The 21,732-nt window shown below is 34.7% G+C and overlaps 2 protein-coding genes across 4 annotated transcripts in view; both read left to right on the forward strand.

Annotated features, from left to right (window-relative positions):
* LOC137932439 (uncharacterized) overlaps window positions 1-1,449 on the forward strand; it is a 66,448-nt gene extending 64,999 nt beyond the window's left edge. For all 3 annotated transcript variants that reach the window (XM_068776055.1, XM_068776054.1, XM_068776056.1), the window contains exons 3-4: window positions 490-602; window positions 1,120-1,449. In XM_068776055.1, coding sequence (XP_068632156.1) covers window positions 490-585 — 96 coding nt within the window. In that variant the 3' untranslated portion in view covers window positions 586-602; window positions 1,120-1,449. The remainder of the gene's footprint in view (window positions 1-489; window positions 603-1,119) is intronic.
* A 9,745-nt stretch (window positions 1,450-11,194) lies between these two features.
* The window catches only part of LOC137932350 (uncharacterized), a 58,491-nt gene continuing 47,953 nt past the window's right edge, over window positions 11,195-21,732 (forward strand). The window contains exons 1-4 of the mRNA XM_068775953.1: window positions 11,195-11,945; window positions 12,009-12,173; window positions 12,823-12,955; window positions 14,750-14,752. Of these exons, the coding sequence (XP_068632054.1) occupies window positions 11,195-11,945; window positions 12,009-12,173; window positions 12,823-12,955; window positions 14,750-14,752 (1,052 nt within the window). The remainder of the gene's footprint in view (window positions 11,946-12,008; window positions 12,174-12,822; window positions 12,956-14,749; window positions 14,753-21,732) is intronic.

Raw genomic sequence — 21,732 nt, forward strand, 5'->3', positions numbered from 1 at the left:
TAAAGACAAAATTTAGGAAAAATGTCATAGAAGAGGTGTCATATATCAGGTCGTGCAGAACAATTTAAACTTATATATGTTTATTACAATCTACTAGATAAAATTAAAATATTTGTTTCTATGAACATTGATTTTTTTGCGCCACGCATAAGTTTCTGAATATTCGACACAAGTTAAATTTATAATTTGACACCCCAATGTACAATTTAGACCCCTGAAGGTTATGTCAACTTTTTAAAGACGAAATATTGACATTATGAGATTATTTTTATTTCATATATGTGTTTTTCTTATATAAATATTAAAATTTTGTAGTTAAAATAATATAATATTAAATATATATTGAGAAATAACTAAGTACATATTGGTTGTATGTATTTAGTTTGTTATTTGAGTAGTAAATGAGTTGTGTTATTACTTCGCGCTGCAGTTCTAATTAACTACTTCATCAAACACCGTCACTGATATGCGGTTGCATGCGTGTTGCAGCAAGTGACGGCGAAAGTGCTGTTCGGCAGCGTGACAACGATCAATGACCTCAAGCGGCAAGACAAGGCCGAGAGGGAAGTGCGGCGGACGCACTAGCGCCATCTCTTGGACGGGTGCGTATACTTGTAAACTGTTTGCAACGCTTCTTGTGTGTTAGTTTCTCTTGTTGCCGATAGATGGCGTTAATTCAAACTCTCATTAACATTTAGTGTTACATTTTTTCAGTAGATGGCACTACTTGCTTTTTATTTGCTATTCTTATGTTCACAACTGTCAAGTAAAAACTATCAGATTTTTAAATATTTAAAGGTGGTTAATAATTTTTAATAAATTCAAAATTAATAACCATTATTTTGTATATAAGATGGATTTGAGATCACAAACACGCATAGACATCGAAAGACGCGGAGTTATTGTAAATATATAAGGAAGGTCTATATACGTTCTACTGCTGAAATAATGATAATGGCAATGACTTTAGATATTAAACAATAAAGTTTATAAAAATTATACTTTTTGTTGATGTACACGTCAAGAACAACTATATCTAAATAAATGTTATTAAAAAATACAAAAAATTCATTAGATTAAGAAAAATATATACTAAATAATTGTTTATTTCTGTTCCAGAGCAAAACATATGATCATGTGATAAAAAAATAAAAAGGAAGCTAGTGAGTGATCTCGGAAGAAATGATTAAATGTGGTTAAAATATATTTTTTCTAGATTCGTACTGTATTTAGATTATAGATCCTATTTTTATCTAAGAATTTATTAGAAATTATTTTTTTTACGCGGAACCTTAAACAATCTATTTAATTAAAATGAATTTATAATCATATATACCTTGTGTCCTATATTATCTTTTATAAAATAGTCGATAAGAAAAATAAACGTTGTCTAAAATTAAAAAAAAATTATATCTAAATAGTACAAGATGAAGGTGACCTGAAAAGATTTTATACGATTTATTATTTACATTTTTAAATGTTTATTGCATACGTTTGAATTTTATAACAAAAACATATTTTCTTAATAAATAAATATCACAAATTTGTCTTTCATTTTCAACGACACAATAGAGGGATGAACACTGTACACCTACTGAGATATTTTGTTCATAGCATTGCTGTGAAAAGTAAGCATAACTGTTCCATACGGAACACCATTACGGAATCCTTGTATTATATACTAGAAAAATATAATGGAAAGTTCCAGAAGTCGCGAGCGCTGAGTTGTTTTTACTATTCCACTTCAACCGCTGCTCAAAGTACATCGTGTATTAAGATTATTGTTTTGACGACGATCGGGACTCTTGAGTTAGTCAACAGCGGATAAAGCCTGAAGGTTCAAGTGGCAGCTATATTTTTTTCTAATGCTTTTGACAAAAACCGTTTAATGTTTACTTGTGATACCGCTACATATCCGGTTTGCCCCTATTAAGGATGGAAGCTTCTAGATCTTATCAGCAAGCTCACAATCGCGCAACAAGCCATAGACAGACCTAAAGCTTCTTGCGGACTATGATTCGTTCAAAGATTTCTCTCTTCCAATCAGGAGTGAGTAGATCCGTAAATGTGCTAAAATAATCTACATGACTCCACGGTTAACCAAGTTGAAGAGACAGTGAGTAGTCCACATAGCGCGGTTTTCTTTTGGGGTCTTAAAGTTCTAAAATCCAGAACACGGATCAACACTGCCCTCTCATTACAAAATAACGCAAATCAAAATTAGTAAAGTTGAAATTGCGTTAAACGTTTTGAAATCCTAAATTATAAATATCTTATTTATTTAATATTTAATGTAGGAATTATAATGACATTTGGTAAAAATATTTTCTTTGAAGAGATAAAGAGTATAGACATGAAATCACTTTTTAAAACTTAATTCACTTTCGAAAATTGAATTCTTACCTAGATATTTTAATTAGATATTATATGAAAGCTGAAAAACTTAGAATAAAGTATGTTTAGTATTTAATAAGTTTTTAATGAACTCACATGAAAAATACCTCGTATGACATACACATTTATTATTAAATACAACACAAAATAAATACTTTTCACTCCTCATCTTCAGAATCAAAACCCGTTTCCAGAAAAAGATTTCCAAAAAATTATCTCCTTTGAGAAGACATTTATGAAATTAACGCCTAACGTAGCTCTATAAAAAACACGATGATTTTTTTTGAATTACGTTATTTATTTAGCTTTATTATGGAAAAAAAATTTATCGATACTTTAAATCAGTTCCCCAAACTTTTTTGTGTTGTAGACCCCTTGCCATATTTTTCCATGTTAGGTAGACCCCCTACTTACCTGATATTGATTTCCTGTAAATTCCTAACTGTAATGAAGTTTAGTGTTTAAAACGTAAAGTAAAAACACATGTTAATTTATACATTTATTAATTGAAATTAAATTCAAACTACTCAAAATAAAATTTTGTATCTGTTATGTAAAATATTCGTAACATTAAATAAAGATAAAATAAATTATAAATAAAATAACATAAGCAATAAGTCAATATTTTTAGTGAGAAGAATGAACCTGATGCTTTAATAATAAATTATCAACATTTAGCGTCAATTTTGTAAGGGCTATCTCCTCGGCTAATGATGTCCAGTCTGTGGACCCCCTTTTTCATTTCATGGACCCCCAAATTTTTTCCGCTGACTTAGACCCCTTGCACGTTGTCACAGACCCCTAGGGGTCGATAAAAACACTTTTTTGGAATCACTGGGTTAAATGATGGATTAAGGTGTACGACAAAACGACATAACCCGGGCTGTGTTATTTTGTCATGAGAGGGCAGAGCAAGCGCAATACGTCCGCCATAGTGAAAAGAGAACCTTGAAACTAAACCTTGTTAAAAACATCGGTTGACACTGGATGCAGACAGCTTACAACCGATATTGGCAAATCTATGGATGAAGCGTCCAGCATTGGAAATTCAAATGTTTTACAATGTACTTTATCCGTGTACATGACAGAAGGTTTGTAAATATAAAAAACATTGCGATGTGCATACACTGTCATTTCAACTTGCACATTCAATGGACTATGTAGGTTATTTTTGAACACCTCATAAAATCTTGAGCATTGCCTAGATTATTCCAATGTATTTTTTAATTGTAGTTATAAAAAGGGCAAAGGCATAGAGCTCATTCAGCCGCGATATCTTCGTCATCGTCATTACACAGTCTATGGCGCTCTGTACGTGTGTTGCCTGTTTAATTAATCTGTCGCAACCTGACCATAGCCCATATCGCAATTACGTGGTACATTAGCCATTCGTTCACTTTCCCTTGCAATCGCTCTCAAGGATTCAACTGCACAAAAACGATGTTCCGTTTTGCAATAATTAAAAATAATGTTTAATTAATTTATTATCGACTGATGTCATAGTGATGTGATTATAACTTTGACAACGTTTTTCACAGATCAAAACGCGTTCTAAACTCTTGTCTACTGGTTTTAAATTAAATTTAATGATAAAACTTCTGGTGAACACAGTTTAAATCTAATTTCTATGAAATTTGACTAATTTATGAAATTCGCTATAAATCGTCGTCGTTATATTAGTCAATAGACGCCTATTGCCTCACCAAAAGATATTTATGGGGGGGATATATCTTAATCGCCACGCTTGGATGGTGGGTTGGCGATGGCAGTGTGGTATTATTGTACGCAGAGGACGCTGCTTGACCATCCTCTGGAAACATATATATAACATATAAGCTGTGGCAATCATTTACTACATGAAGAGTGAATTATATGAGATTGCAGCTCGAGAATCGAATCCGTGCAAATCTCAGTTCTCACCGCTGAGCTACCAGTACGAATTTATTTAAAACTTGTTTAAGCCATTTTGATGCAACGAATTGTTTTAAAAAAAGTGGCGTGACTAATCACGATTATTGGTTAAGTAAATATAAAGTTTAAAAACAACACTGTTCACGGTAGATTTGATTCAATTTTTATTTAAAAAAAAAAAGAAATATTTGCAATAAACAAATGAAGATAAGTCGAAATATGGTCGCACTATTATTTCAACTTTAAATGTAAAGAAATCAAAGAAACAAATATAAAAATAAAAGAGACAATGGTTTACGCTTGATGGTAGCATAAATAAAAATAATGATTTATGACTCCAGGTCAAGGCTTCAATTCTCGGAAGTATAATGCTAAATTATATATAATAAAATTGTTTAGTTATAGGTGTAAACACTTTAAATAGATTATAGTAAGAAAAAACGTTTTCAATATTCTTATAACTACATAATAAAATCATTGTTTTCTATCCTGTATGCTTTGTACGAGTTATTTTTATCCTGATTAATATGTGTAAAAACTTTGAAATTTCTTGGTGCATAAATTGTAATACATTTACCCATTTACAGCTGTACTACTACCCTACATATTTTTATAAAGTAAATATGTTGTTCAGGTGTTGAGTTTTTATTCTCGAAAGTTCCGTAAAAGGTTGGAAAGTTTAATCCTAAATTATAACGCGATGATGTCCTAGATCAGTGATTCCCAAAGTGGTCTATATCGACCCCTAGGGGTCTATGAAAACTTGCAAGGGGTCTACGTCTGCGAAAAAAAATTTGGGGGTCCATGAAATGAAAATGGGGTCCACGATGGTGGACACGTACACTGATACTGATTAAATCTTATAATATCAAAACGTATATTTTACATAACAGATACAAAATTTTATTTTGAGTAGTTTTAATTTAAATTCAATTAATAAATGTATAAATTAACATATTATATACAGTTTTTACTTTAAATTTTTAACACTAAACTTCACTACAGTTAGAAATTTACAGGAAATCAATATCAGGTAAGTAGGGGGTCTACCCAACCCGGAAAAACATGGCAAGGGGTCTACGACACAAAAAAAATTTGGGGAACTCTGTCCTAGATCCTAATATTTTTATCGCGTCGATTATAAAACCGCCCGTTAGTTTTCCATTTTAAGAGTAATCAAGTCCATTACGGAACGATTACAATTTGAAATGATTTCACGCCGTAACCCCTACCATAATCATCAACGATTAGACCCACAACGATCTCGCAATTTAACAACAAAAAAATTCTGCGTCGATCGAAACACCTTGGTTATTTATATATACTCGGGGTCTTTAACCGGGCCCGAAATCACTCGTGTCAGGCAATCGGAAGCCAGAGTCTACTGGTGCTTGAGGCGGGCCGCCTATCACACCGTCGCCTAATTTTTATGGTTGCAAAAAAACAACTTTTTTATTAGTATTTTATTTAACTAGGGGGTACTAGTCTAATTTTTAAAAGTCTTTGGTTTTGTAACCTATCAAATTTCAAATTGTATATATAATAAAATAATAATAATCTTAGCCTAATAAATATAATACAGGGCGAACAACTGTATAATTAACTTAAATTATTTTTACTTTTATGCTGTCCTATCCTAGTGCAAAAAGGCAGTCGATATACTAACCTAGGGCAATAGGGCCACTTACAATAATTAAAGCTTTTTAACCCTTAAATGGTCGATTTTTGTTTCACATTTGAAAAAAATATATTTGTTAATAGACATGTATTACAGCATAGGAAAAATCATTAAAAAAATCTGGACATGAATTTACTATACTTTTTTTGCAATAATGTGAATGTTGTTTATAAACTACATTGCGCATTCATTGAGATTTTGCAAGTATGGGTAAAATAAGAGTGGATATTGTTTTTGAGAAGTATTTATTTATGCTTCATTATGATATTTATAAAAACAATTGCTTTTTTTCGTATCACATAAAGATACACGACATTTTTGGCACATTTTGAATGTAAAGCCTGAACATTTTCGGAATTTGCACCTGCTGCTGCTTATCCAGACAAACTGCCCAATGACATGTCTGATCCAATCTGACGTCTTTCAAAGGAATTGCTTGAGCTGGTCCTCGGAACTTCTTTATTACAAGTTCTCTTTGTAAAGTGCTCCCACTAGGTCGACCACGTTAAGCGCCATTTGCAGTAGTAGATTTGTTTCTGGGCTGCATATAAGTTACTTTGTTCTACATTTTTATTTTTTAGATCTGATTTAAAATTAAATGTAAAAAAAACATACGGCGTGTTACAAGAGATCAATGCTTCTGTTGTCTGAGTTTCTCCCCTAAAAATAAGGCTGTCTTCAGCAGTAACAAGGTTTCGTTTTCGCCAAACCAGAGGTCGTCTAGGAATCCCTTGTGATTTATTCTGGGGTGCTGCTTCTTTGGCTTCCAAAATAGGAGTGTCTGGCATATTTTCATCGTTGTCGATAACGAGAAGAGGATCAGCATCCACTTCATCAAGCTGGACATTCTCACTGTCATCACTATATTCAAGGTCTCGAAGAACATCTCGAGCGATTTGATAATAGTGACCTTTATCCTCTACTTCGGAGTCTCACCCGTCTGAACCATCTTCTGAATCTTCAAGAGTTTCTAAATAATTTGTAATTTTGCTTTCTAGTAATCGCGGCATGGTTAAAACCGTAAGAAAAATCTTTCACCAAACATGCATTTATTTAGCAGGCAATGCGCATTGTAGTTTTCCTACAACATACCAGATTTCGCCCTATTCGACTGTAGCATCAAGTGATTTTCAATGTTTTACAACGTGAACATGTAATTGAAGATATAATCAAGCAAATAAAAATATAGATTATATACTTACATGATAGTTTATCAGTCCAAACACAGCTACAAAACTTAGGTTCGCGCCACTAGAAAAGTTTTCTTCAAAGTGACATTTGAAATTAACTTATTTTCAATACTTATAAATATTGGATAGTGCTAACATTAAAAATTGTACAAAATTAGTTCACAAATAAGAACTAGTTGTCAAATTTAACAAAAAATTAAAAGAAGGTCAATTTTATCTCTGGTTTTTAGTATGTTGTTTAAAAACAACAATATGCATTTAAGGGTTAAATCTATGTTGTCCTAATTTAAAACTTAACACTTTCATCTTTTTTAATTTTAAGAACGCGGTATTAAATCCTCCAACGATGTATTCTGTGTTCCAACGCACACACGCACACTGTTTTGATAGATATGATTGAATTCGAAGTTTGTGAAGCTACAATAAAATGCAATTTGACTCGATAGGAACACACCTACATTGCTTAGACAACATTGAACTTTATTTCGTAACAATAAAGCTCAAATTGACTTTACGTTATAGTTATAAAATGTTTGTATGGAAAAAATAAAAAGGCTGTTTTTAGGGTTTCTGCGGCAATTATTCGAATTTTGCAATTCCTTTTTATATTATAGATTAATAATTTTTTTTAAATTAATCATCATCATAACCAACATGTCAGTAGACCCTCACTGCAAGACATAGGCCTCCTATAGCGACTTCCCGCGACCTTGACTATACCATCAGTCCACCAAAATCAATATACTCATTTATTCAGAAATTTATTTTGGTTAATATTCGACAAACATGTAAAAATTGAGTTAGTAATAATGTAAGAGCCGTGCGAAAAATATGTGTTAAAATTTATGTTTGATAAATATATAACATCAAAAATGCAATATTCGTTTTCAATGACACGTTGAAGATATGACTTCAAAACAACTAAGTGTTAAAAGTTGTTAATCTTCTTCATTTCACTTCATTTTTAATGAAAATTTATGTGTAATGCTTAAGATTGAAAATAGAAGGTTATATTTTATTATTTACATCCTTGTTCTTTCAATTTTTTTCCCATAATAGAAACGTGTCACTTGCCTTGACGAAATATAAAATATAGCCGTTTTTGCAAATGGTATCGCCTTTTGGGTTTATTTACAAGGATTGACACAAAATGTTTTTTATCAATATTACTTGTGTACGGCCACAATCATTGTTTTAAATCGTTCTTGCTCCAAGTTCGAAATTCGAACACAGATTTGAATTTGGAATTTGTAATGTTACCATTATCATAGCATTTATTGATTGCTAATTTTAGTGGTAAGTTTGTCACGCGGGAGACCGGGGTTCAATTCCCCGCCGAGGAGCCAGAAATAGACGCGTTTAGCTTACGTGAATTCTACACTTGGAAATAATACTAAGGAGGGATTTTTTTATAATTTACAAACTCTATTACAAACTATAATAATTGTATTTAAAATTGCTCGTTTAAGATCATCGGATTATATAAACAAAAATAGTAACAAAAAATCCACGGCTACGGTGTAAATGCGGCCAAGAAATCTCATTTCAGCAAAACAAGCACGCGAACGCGAGATCATCGCACCAAGCGAGGTCTCCTAACAGTACATCGGGCGCCACAGCCTCCCGGCTTATGCAACAGCTAGTCCCTACTCGCCCGGCGGACACACACCACGGGAACCTCTCCCGTCCGCGTTCTACACAACTCTATATCAGTTCTACACAGCTATACACAACGCACGAGCATAAACTCTACACAAAACTGAGAAAAAAAAAGTTGTCACAATCGTACGCCGATTCGTGTTCGAAATTCAAGTTGTCAAAATATAAACAAATTATAACCGGCCTGTCCACCTGTATGGATGATATAAAAACTTTTTGTTGTTAATAAAATCGCAGTTATCTATCGTGAAGATATGCTATAGTTATATTACTAAAATGGAAATCATCAGGTTAGTAAAGATGTGCTGATTTTAAAATAATAAATTACTTTTTCGTGCATAATTTTAACTCGTTGTAATATTTTATTATTTACTCCCTTGCAGTGTAAATATGTTCTTATAATGGCGGCTATTTTTGGCGCCAAGCTGTGAGGCAATTACTCAATCAAATTCAATGAATTAATTAGTGTCGGAACTAGAGCTTTTGAGCTTTGATAGTATAAAAATGTTTACACGGTTTTTAATTAAAAAAAAAAACATTACAGAGTTCTAATTTTAAAATTTAACTTGGACCATGATAATATACAAGGTACTTAGTTTTGATATAAAAACTTTTAAGGCTTTAATATCTATCTTATTTGCTGCAAATAAATAAGATTGCAGTATATGATTGTAATATTAAAATAATAAATTTTAAGTAAGCAACTTTTGATATGCCTTTTAGGTATATGCATATATATACGGTACATGTACCAAAAATACATTTTTTTAAATTTATCTCTGTCTATCTTTCTGTTTGTTACGGCTAATCTCTGAAACGGCTGAACCGATTTATACTGGCTGTTAGCTGATAACTTACTTAGGCTATATTTATTTTTTAGAAAAATACTTAAACGAAAAAAAAGACCAAAAGATTTTATTTTTGTTAAATTTCACGCGGACAAAGCCGCGGGCACAGCTAGTAAACAATAACGTTTTGGTAATAAATTAAGAATTTCATAATTACATATTAAAATGAATTATTACTTACTATCTGTTTCAGCAAACCTTATACTGTCCGATATAAATGTAACATATATCAGAATGATCACTTTGTTGAAGATGATTGCAAATAGGTGTGAAAGCTAAAGCTATAGGAGTGAATTTATAGCTTATTTATCAGCTAAAAGCTTAAAAGGTTTTTCACCTAATCACTCACCATATATACTAGATGAGATATCACTGTTTATCAGATCTAATTAAAACGAAATTTTGTATACACAGTAGAAATATTAAATTATCTAAATCAACTTATAATAGCTTATATAATGTGATTATTCATTTATTAGTAAAGGTTTTTAACTGCAGCTTTTTAACTTGATTAATTTCACCCTAGGAACGAACGGGAAAAGTTTGCTTCCCGTAATTAATCAACGGATGTATCGAGAAAGTGTTTTTACATTGAAGTTATTTATTTACCATCGACACACAGCATTTACTTATAATTTGTTATCACTGCTTATAACTTTGAAGAAATTTTAAAAACTTAATGTTACTAATTGGTTGATAAAATATAACTTATTTAATATTTTGTTAACTATATTAAAATATTTTTAAAAATATTCGAATATAATTCAACAGACAGACATTTATGTTCAGATTAATATTGATTTAGTTAAATCATATAAAAAAAATATTTCGATTGTCTTACGATTTTATTTTAAACTCTCTGTCCAGAAAAACTATAAACCAGAAGTGATTGGCCAGTGCATTCATTTTTCGGAATCTTATCTTTATTTATTATTTGAATTTTAAATCAACTAATTAATTACTTGATCGATAAATATTGACCTTTAAATGACAATATAAATTGACATCGCGCGAACTGTCGTTTGACAGCGAAGTTCATGGCGAACTGTCAAACGGATGACATTCATTGCCAACTGTCAAATGCACAAAATCATTTTGTGTGTGTGATTCTTCCTAGAGCCGGCATGTCATAAATAGAAGTGTGTATATTCATCAAGCATATTCCTATTTATACCGATTTAAAAATATGAAAACAATGTTCGAACAATAAAAATCGGCAGCCAATCACAAGCTCAAAAATATTGTAGAGCGCTCTCTTTCGTCTTATGTATTTTAAAAATTATATCTCTGTGGAAATCCCCTTTTCGATGCGCCGCTTAGGAAATTTAAGATGTGAACAAGGAAATAGGAAATCATTTTTTTATTTAATCGACAATAAATCTAGTCGATAAGGAAACTGCTTATCAAGTAACCTACCTTAAAGTTAAAACTTTTTATTTATTTCTAGATATCAATACTTCCTGTTGCTATTACCAGTTCTTATCTATGGGAGATCCACTAATGTCAATAATACAATGGCTCCAGTAGAAAACACGACTCACACATGCCCCTTCACGAGAATAATCGAAGACATTTTTAGAATCAAAAGGAAATATTCAGAAAAACCACGTGTATTAAAAGATGGGGAAAATACAAAATTATTAGTTAATTCCATTACAAATATTACGACATATAACAATACATATGTATCAATACAGGAGGAATTGATAAATGATATTATAGCATCGATCAATAGAATCAAAAATAACATGTCAACGCATATAAACACAAACGAATCTAGACTGAATGAGGCCATTATATTAAAAGTACCTGAAACAAATAATGTTAATATAACAGATGAAATAAAAACCAAAAGCGATGGCGTTACATCCGTTAAAAGCGGAGTTGAAAATAAACAAGATTTAAAATCAGATCAAAATTCAACAAATGTGAAATTATACGAAAACACTGGTGTAATTAAATCTACAACTGCTAAACCGGAATATGTAGAGATATTAACAATAGAACCAAACAACACAAACATTAACAACACGTCAAAACACAACATAATCGAAGTGTTGAAACATTTAATGCCAATGCTGAATACATCAAACAACAAAGAACTTCACAGTGTGACCATAATTGAAAGGAATCGTAGTAAGAATCAATCTGTATCTGAAACCAAAAATATATCAACTCTAGTAGTTAAATACTGTGACAAGGGTAATTTAACAACAACAAATCTAATACATGAAAATAAATCAAATTTAACCGAAGATGGTGACGGTAAAGATGATTATGCAGATACTAATAAAGAATTACCGATAATCAATCAAGAAGCAATTGAAGAAGATTATGAATCTGACAAGGATGTTGCGGATTATAACGATAATGAAGGTATTAGTGCTAATCTCACTGTTAATAAAAATAAAGATGTTCTAGAAGCAGCTGAATATGGAATACAGAAGATGCACGAATTGTACGGTGAATTGGAACCGAAGTTATATTCAATGGGTAAGTTTAAGAGTATAAATAGTGATTTTAAACATGATGTACATTGAATTACATAATCATGCTAATAACACGATTAGCTTCAGGCACATTTAACCTTTTTGATTCTATGATAAACATAGTATCTACAACGTCCTGTTGTGTAGTAAAACTATTCATATTTTATGTGTTATTTAAGGTGGACCGGAAAGTAATATTCTTTCTTAAGTTAAATTCACACGACTACATTTGTATCAAATTTTTACTTCTAATCAACAATATAACCTTCGTTATCAACAACCTTTTGCCTTCTAGTATTTTCAATGCCGGAGCGGGTAAAAATCAAGCGGTTTTTCTGTAAAATAAGTCTACAGAAACGACATTACTTTCCGGTCACCCCTAATATATATTAATGTGATTCACATTTAATTGATTATTATGTAGCTGATCTTGATTGTCCATTCTTTCAATCTCACCTTTTGAATTCTATTAGCAGACCCACGTCAAGCAGAAGTCTGAAGAATTATGTTTCTCATCTACAGGAAAACTCTTTATAGTTAATAATACATGTCTTGTTAAATAAATGTGTTAATTTGTATTTTGTGGAAACTGTGGAAGGTTCAATGTAAGGGAACATTATGAAATAGAATGTAATCAACCAACTCTTTACCAGGTCTTTGGCTTGATGACACAAACCCAGCCCGCTACGTGGCCGCTTTTAATGCGCCTTCAGAAGACATTGAGAAGTACTCCCATTATGGATATGCAGCGCTTCAAGCGGCCGCAAAACTGAAACAACTTCACAGGTAAGATATTTTATTGCTATACACTTTAAAAATCTAAATTCTGTACGTAATAAGCATACCATGGATTTTCTTGATGACGTCATCTCATGCTTAGTTTCGGTTGAAGTTGATGCAGTTATCATGAAGGCTTATACAGCTTCATCGGAACTGAGTTCACGGAGCGGAAGGGTCTGTGAACTTAAAAATGAAACAGAAGCTGGACAGAAGCATTCCAGATGTACGATGACGTTCATACGTAGTAAACCGCTCTACCCGAGTAGAGCTGTGTAGTGTTTGTGTTTTGTGTATGCGGCTTGGGACGACAGCGTGGATCACAGGCGAGCCAAGAATGGATCCGGATCCAAACTCGGTTCGCCCACGCTGTTCGCGGTTAGAGAGCGGGCGGTCGCCCCCTGAGAACGGGGTTGTGGTGAGGTGAGTAGTGTTTTGTTCTATTGTGAATGACGCGACGTCCTGTGCGGAGTGTCGCAGGTGAAGTTTTTGCTGATGCTGTGTGGTTAACACTTGCAGTGTTGTGAGTGACTGCGGGTGTGGTGTGATCAACTCGTATGATGTAGTCAATTGTTCGAAATAAACACCTCAAACCTTAGAAGAACAGAGATGAGAAATATAATGGGACAGTATATTTTGAAATAAATAAAATGACAATCGCCGTTGTCATTTCTATCGCGTTTTTAAAATATTTACAATCTGCGACTTCCAATACATCTTGTCAATTTTTTCCATAATTTTTTGGTTAAAAATGACGAAGATATGCAAAGTTATTTTTTATCCAAATAAACAAGGTAAGTACAAACAAGAGTAAAAGTATTACACGCAAACATTTATAGATTGTTCAGTATAAAATTAGGTTTTAAAATATAAAAAAAATATATAGTTTAAAGTGTATCAATTTTTCTGATGCAACCAAAACGTGGTTTTTCGTCTCTCCTGAAAAGTTGCATTTCCGGATTTATCATTTTATTCAATGGAAGCAGCGATATTATTCCAAATTCGTGCTATCTTCTAAAAAATCCTTTATAGTACCGCCCCTTGTACGTTATTTTTTAAATCCTATTGTACAAATACATTGCCCATAGAAAGATTTATTAGGTCCATGAAATTAAGTATCAGGTGTTCTGAACATTTTTATGCTTCTATGGTGTATATTGTGTGCCACAGTATACATTTCAATACACGTATCTAGACGCAACAAAGTTTTTGACCTCTGTCTATTATGTAAAGCGATGACGAGGTCTAGGATGTTAAATGCTTGTCTAGAAGATACCTATTCACTCTCGCCTTGAAGACTCCTAAGTTATAATTGTCTGGAAACAATGTCACTGGTAGGTTGTTCAACTCTTCGGCTGTTTGCAATATAAAAGTATTAGCAAAACGCTTAGTGAGGGTGGAAGGAATTTCAACCGTGTACGGATATCGTAAATCTATTTTAATTAATTACTTCATTGGCTACTGTATTCTGTAAATCGAATCACACTGATATATATTTGTAATATAAGATCTTACATACGTACATTATCCAGTATGATAACTTTTATATCTGTATTTAATGAAATCAGGCGTTACCTCGCGGAAGTCCATCCTAAGTAAGAAAAGGACCAATATTTAGCCACTTCCGCACATGCAGTGGTAGTCGTGCAACAAAATGCCAGCCCGCTGATAAAAACACAGAGTTTGGCACTAATGGGTGTGACATAACTCCTGAAGATGCCCCGTGGAGGGGTGAAACACGTGTCGAGTAATTTGGCGGTGGCGGTTGTGATTCGCATTGTTTGCCGCATACGCATTTATCAGCGGGTTGGCGGGCGGTGCATTTTGTTGCACGACTACCACTGCATGTACGGAAGTGGCTAAATATTGGTCCTTTTCTTACTTTTATCTCTGTACAGATATAGACATGGAGATATAGTGTATTTGCGTATAATATCTTAGATATAATAACTATGTACCATAGGTATTTTAGTGCAATATCCTGCAGGTTTACTCACGAAGTATTCCTTTGTTTGTGAATAGCCTTATCTAGTAAAAATACATGAGTAATTTCCCAAAGGACATCGTCATCTGGTACACTTTGTGAGTAGACATTTCACTCTCTACACGCTACGTAGCCTGTCTACTGCCATTTCAACCTACCAATCAGCTTGTCTTGTCTTAAATGTACGTCTCATATGTATCTCATCTATATATTACAAAATAACCACTGGTTCACAGGCCTAATTACTGTAACGGTCTAGTATTGCATCATTATATAAACATCACTTTACAATTACAACATTAAACAAATTTTTTGACACGCTTGAACAATCCCGATGTTACAATGCATTCACAACGACATTTTGAAATATCAATCAGTCTGATCGACGGAATGGATTCGATTTACGAAATCACTTGACAGATGATGGAACGGATTGTAAAATTATCCGACCTTTTTAAATAAAGCAATAGATACACTATGACGACGTAAATGACTTGAATGAAGACATTGAAAAAGAATGGAATGAAAATTTACAACAAAATAGTTTGAACTCATTTACAAAAAGTCAGGTTGAAGAAAGTCCGGAGAATAATGTTCCCCTATCATAAACGGGGCCTTTAGTTCAGGGTGGGGGCCCTAATCTCCCACTAGCTTCGGCGACTCTGAGGCGGACGATGGTTCGACGTGGTCTCGAACCATCGCGATAGCACCTATAGATAGGTTTCGGGGGTAGCGTGAACCATTCACGCATACCCCGGGACGGGCTATTTAAAAAAAATCTCGTGGCGATCCCTGACCGGGAGCTACCGCGGTCCCCTGTATAGCGCAGAAGGCGATCGCCGGGGCGGTTTTAGTGGGTAGGAATCCAACATACCCTGTTCTCTCCTAGAGGCAGGACATCTTGAAAATCCGGAAGATTTCCCCCCGGAAACCAAAAAAAAGGGATACAACACCATTAGACAGGGTTAACTTAAATGTGGCTAAGGTATTCCCTGCCTGTCATAAGGCGATTATAAGGCCATCGGGTTAACAAGCGTCATTGGTGGGGAGCCGTCACCGTTCAGCAATGTGCTTTCGTGTCGCTGCGGTACAGCGAAGTTACCAGGGATATCACAGTTTCCTCAAGGAATGTGTCTTGGCACAGTACTGAGAGGCAGCTGCGAGTTCCTTGAGAGATTCGGCCGCTTCTCCAAAAGTACCGAAGACGAGAACCAAAGGGTTTTAGCTGGCAAGAATCCCACATAAACCTGTCCTGCCCTCAGGTGGCAGGATAACTTGTGTCCATACAGAAGACTCCCCCTCCCCTCCCCCCCGATACAAGAAAAAGATTAGGGATTCAACAACGTTCTTTATTGAGATGTAATGAGTCGTTTTCAGAGAGATCAATAACGGATGATGAAAAGTGAACGATAAGAACGTGCGAAGAATGTGGCGGTCGAAGATCGTTCAGGTTTCACAGAGTCTGACAAAATCCAGGGTAATTTCCAAGACTGCGGTGCTGTGCGACGATAGGATCGAAAGGTTTTATGGATCACGGTAAGGACGTGCGAAGAAGGTCGCGGTCGAAGCTCCTTCAGGCTTCACAGACTGACAAAGTCCAGGGTAACTCCCAATACTGTGGTGCTGTGCGATGATGGGATTGTAAATGTTTTGTGGATCACGGTAAGGACGTGCGAAGAAGGTGGTGGTTGAAGATCGTTCGCGTTTCACAGAGTTTGCCAAAGTACAGGGTAACTTCCAATAATGTGGTGCAGTGTGAACGATAGGATTGTAAAGGTTTTGTTTATTACGAGATTTTATTGCTGTGCACAGCCATCGATTCGGACCTCTACAGCCAATGATCAAAAGGTTGGGAGAAACGGCTGGACTCATTAAACAATAGAAGGGGTGTGATATTTAATCAAACTAGACCACACACGTCTTTAGGCACACAGTAGACAAGAGAAAGAGTTTGGCTGGGAAGTGATAATGCATCCGCCATGTAGCGTAACCCTGGTCTTCCACCAGTCTAGTGCACGGTATAAAATAGGTCTGTTAAGATTGATTGTCGCATTTATTAAACAGATTTCTTAGGATTTCTACACCAATGACATCATATAACCATTTACAAGATACATAAAACTGCACGCTTCTTAGGGCCGGTATGTCTTGAAGTATTAACAACACGAATTCCAAAGTAGAAGTGTCTATGTTTTTTGACCTATTTGAAGTATATGTTGTTGTGCTGCTAGGCTTTGTATAGCTTCATCGAAATTGAGCCCGTGGAAACAGAGGTCCTCGGACTAAAAATTTTATGCTGGGGATCGTACCTCAGTTACGACGAAGACATCTACACGTGGAAAACTATAACCGTGTAGGTGTATAGTGTAGTGAGTGCGGTGTTGAGTATGTAGCACGAATCGAGGACTACTCGGTGGTCGGGAGAGACACGGGCCTCTCTGGATCGCCTTCGCTGGAACGCGGGTTAGGCGGACGCGGCCGCCGTGTCATGTGTAGGTGAGTAGTGCATGATATGTGCATCGAAACCGCCAGGGCTCGATGTGAGGCGTGTGTCCTGACGTTGATACGGGGGAGTGTCTATATTGAAGCTTCGCCCATATTTATGACGACGTCTATGAACAATTTTATTTCTATGAAATTCCCTTTTTCGATTCGTAGCTAACAATGACGTAATGTTGCCTCTACAAAATAATGGAACGAATCGGCACTTATACTATAATTAAATTTAAATACACTTTTAAAATACATGTAACAAATTTTTCATTTAAAATTCTAAAGTACGTATATTTCAAACAATCAAATAATAAATTGATTGATCTATTTATATGTCAAAATATATGTATTCTAGTCTCTATAAATTAGGACCTCTTGTGACAATGATCTATTAACGTAAATGCACGTTTACGTATCACATTAAATAAAAAAAATGAAAAATAACGAGAATAATAATTAATAAGTAAATAAATAGATATTATAGCAATAGGCGCACATTACTTCTTCTTTTCAGCTGATAGAATTGCAAGGAATAGGCCTATATAAAAATCGTTGCGATGACCGGCCCTGCGTTGCCCACATACCGTGACTTCCCACTACCTAAACTATATTCTTGGTCCACCTAGTGGGCGACAACCCACAACGCATATTTAATCTGTTATATATATCTAGACACAAATAAAGATAGAAAATATCGTTTAAAAAACTTTTTAGATCTAAAAATGCTCAAGTCATGACATTACATAGCTAAGAAATATAATTCAGGATTTTGCAATGTACTAATACGTACATACATACAAGTGTTGCCAGTTATAAATAACAACAACAAAAAAATCAATTTAAAATCACCATACACGCTATCAAATAAATCATTTAAACCGCCAACAAAAACCACAAGCAAATTAATTCTAGAATCATCCGTGACTTAGGTATCGTGAAATGTCTAATCCAACAATAGAACACAATTAAAATATTCGAATAGAAAAAGTGAAACATGTTTTCGTTATAAAAACTCGCAAAAAGAAATTGGTTGGGAATTCTATTAAAAAAGCTTTTTGTTCGCGACACACCTGTATCGATTCGGCAGCGTATCCAACGAGAGCCACACTAGACGGATTGCGATCTTTTGTACATCTATTTAAAAAAAAAAAACTAATCTTCAGGCCCAAGTAAGTTTATTTGGATCATCATCGTTTAGAAACTAAAATACATTATCTCAACAATGATTAAACACAACATTTTTATAGGCGAAAATGAGTAATTCAAACATTAGAAGTAAAATAAAACACATAAACCAACATAAAGTAGCGTTATTAGTTAATATGCTTATAAAAAATCTCTTGTATACTGTTGCTAGTTGCAGTATATTTCTTTGTATAATATTAAAAAATAAAAAAATAATAAATCCTTATATTATTTATGTTTACGTCTAATTTCTGTTAATATAATTATTCTTTTTTATTTTATCTATAATACATATGAATTATTGTCATTATATACCATAAAAGCTTTTAATTATGTTTCATTTGTGTATTGTTTGATTCTCATATGCGCTTTTCTTCGCAGCAGTTAAAACTATAATAGCGCCATCTAGTGAGCTCTATTTAAAAATTTAGTTTAAAAAAGATTCAGGCACGTTAGATATACAAAATTATTAATAATGTAGGAACAATTTTTTTATAATTAATTATTCTCAATATTCCTTCATACTGTTGTATAGAATTTAAATATCTAAGAATAAATTTATGAATAAAACAAAATCAATAATAAATTTAGCGACTTACGCCGCCTTACACTAAAATCCTTACTAAAAATAATACATCTGTTCTTAAACCTATATTAATTTGCACTGATGAAAAAATATAAATAAATCTTTTAATATTTGTTATTTATTAAATTAAATACATCAACTTTTTTTACTTATAACATCAAACATTGCTAATTTTTCTCGGCCGGCATTTCGAACTTGTTTACTTACTTATGGTGTGACTACACCGCGTTTTTTATAATGTAAAAAATAATTATCGATTCAAAAATGCGTGCCTGTTTTAATAGAGATAGATTAATATCAAAAAACATGTTTTACAAAATTGACATTTAAAATAAAACATGTTAAACGAACAAAATTTTATTTTTATTATACGTCGCTAGATGGCACTGCGCTGAAAAAATTCATGCTATCGTTTGTCCATTCTGATTCCTTTATAAAAGTATAGTTCGTCTGCAAACATCGACTGTGACCTAATAAGGGTCCTGGGTTCGATTTCTATAATATTTTTGGATGAGTGAGGTTTAGCATCTTATGGATGCTTACCATCACCTGATATTAGAATCATAACAACAATTAAATAATATCACATTTAGAATAAGCTATAATATTCATATTTAACGACAGTAAAAGAAACATATAATAACCCTTTTCATTTTACTAGTCTTTTTATTATAGACCATAATATAGGGTTTTAACGAGACTATTTTTATAACAAAGACTAAGCTTAGATTCAGTTTTTGGTTGGTAACCTCTTGTTGGAAAAGTTTAAAAGTAAATTATTTATTATAAATATTTACTTACTAATTTTAGGTTTCGATGCTTCGAGAAGCCGATTCCTCGATTTAATTTTGGAACTCCATTTTAAGCCTCACGTTAGACTAGAGATGGGCAGAATGGGGTATACCTGACAAGAAAAAGTGATTCATGTTTTCGATCTTAGGGATATATATATAACTCTTTTATATCTATCTCGTTTAGCTCGGTACTTCTCAGAGAGAGAGTAAGGGAGCTAACACTAAAAATATATCCTTTTATATCTTCGCATCTTTTAGCTATATCTATTGTTTCTGAAGATGTTAATGGTGTTAGCCCTAAGGCTTTTACAGCTTCATCGGTATTGAGTTCACGGAGCGGAAGGGTCCGTGAACTAGATTTTAACTAAAAACTAAAAGCTGGTGAGGCGCCTACCAGTTGCACGGGGACGCTCGCACGTTGTTAAGGCTCTTCGCGGTAGAGCTTTGACGGAGTGTGTTGCTGGAGTGTGCTGGCGGGTTAGAACGGCAGCGTGGACTGTAGGCGAGCCGAAGAAGGAATCTGATCCAACCACGGTTCGCCCACGCTGTTCGCGGTTAGGGAGCGGGCGGCCGCTCACTAAAAACGGGTGTTGTGGTGTGGTGGGTGATGTTTTGTTTTGTTATGTAGAACGTAACGACCTGTGTAAAGTGTTGCAAGTGCAGTGGTTGCTGATGATACTGAGTTGTTAGCGCTTGCAGTGTTGTCTGCAGGGGGTGCGGTGTGGCGAGTGTTCTGTGGGAAACCTCTGACGGGCGTGAGGAGAACGTCTTTAGGACGTCTCTTGGTCTTTACTGAGGTGCGGGGGGAGTAGCGTGAGGCGCTAGCTATTAAGGGATTGGGATGCCGACTCAAAGTAAGTTTTTGAGCAAGCCAGAAAAAACTCCTGGACCGTGGGGAGATTGAGGTCACTATGGAGGTCAACGTTGCGCTGGAACCAATCCGCACCCGTTGCTATTCGGGTGAAGCGGTTTTGGAGCGTCTATAGAGCGTTGATGTTGGTAGGTGCGGCGTGCGCGAATACAACGCTCGTATAAGAGATAACTGGTCTTACGCAAGCCTTGTACAAGTGAAGCTTGTGACTAAGGGACAGTTTGCTTGAAGACCAAATGATAGGGTAAAGCCTACTGAGGATGTGAGGGGCTTTATTCCTGACTTGGCGAATATGTTGTTTAAATGTTAGTTTGGATTCAAAGCTGACCTCGAGGTATTTGACCGAATCCTTCCAAGGGATAGGCCGGTCGAGGAGGGTAAGGGTGCCCCGGTCGGCAGGGCGCTTGCGCTTGCGTGTCCGGGGGTCGAATGTCAACGCGAGAATATAGTCGCCTGGCTTTTGTCAGGATTAACGTCTATTCTCCATTTCCTAAACCACTCACCTAGGCTGATGGCCGCGGTTTAGAGATGACGTGAAATTAATGCGCGTGCGCAACTGGTGGTGTGGAGTACGGTGTCGCGAAGAGCGCGAGTTGGACTATTCTATCTCTTGGTATATCGCTGGTGAATAGCGAAAAGAATAGCAGAGAGGGGCAGGATCCCTGAAGGACGTCAGCTCGGATGGGACGGAGAGTAAAGAGGACGCCTTCTGCTCGATAGCAGAAAGTGCGGTTCGACAAGAAGGCTTGTATGATCTTAACGAGTCTATCCGGTACGTTGAGTGCGTACAGTTTATATAATAAACCGTTGTGAGACAAACTTTGTCGAAGTCCTTGGCGACCTTTTAGCTAAGACTTAGAACTAAGTAAGGCG

Source organism: Battus philenor, unplaced genomic scaffold (genome assembly GCF_028537555.1).
Source record: "Battus philenor isolate CCGP_79_NKW_IND1 unplaced genomic scaffold, ilBatPhil1.0.hap1 SCAF_9, whole genome shotgun sequence".
Classification (NCBI taxonomy): Eukaryota; Metazoa; Arthropoda; class Insecta; order Lepidoptera; family Papilionidae; genus Battus; species Battus philenor.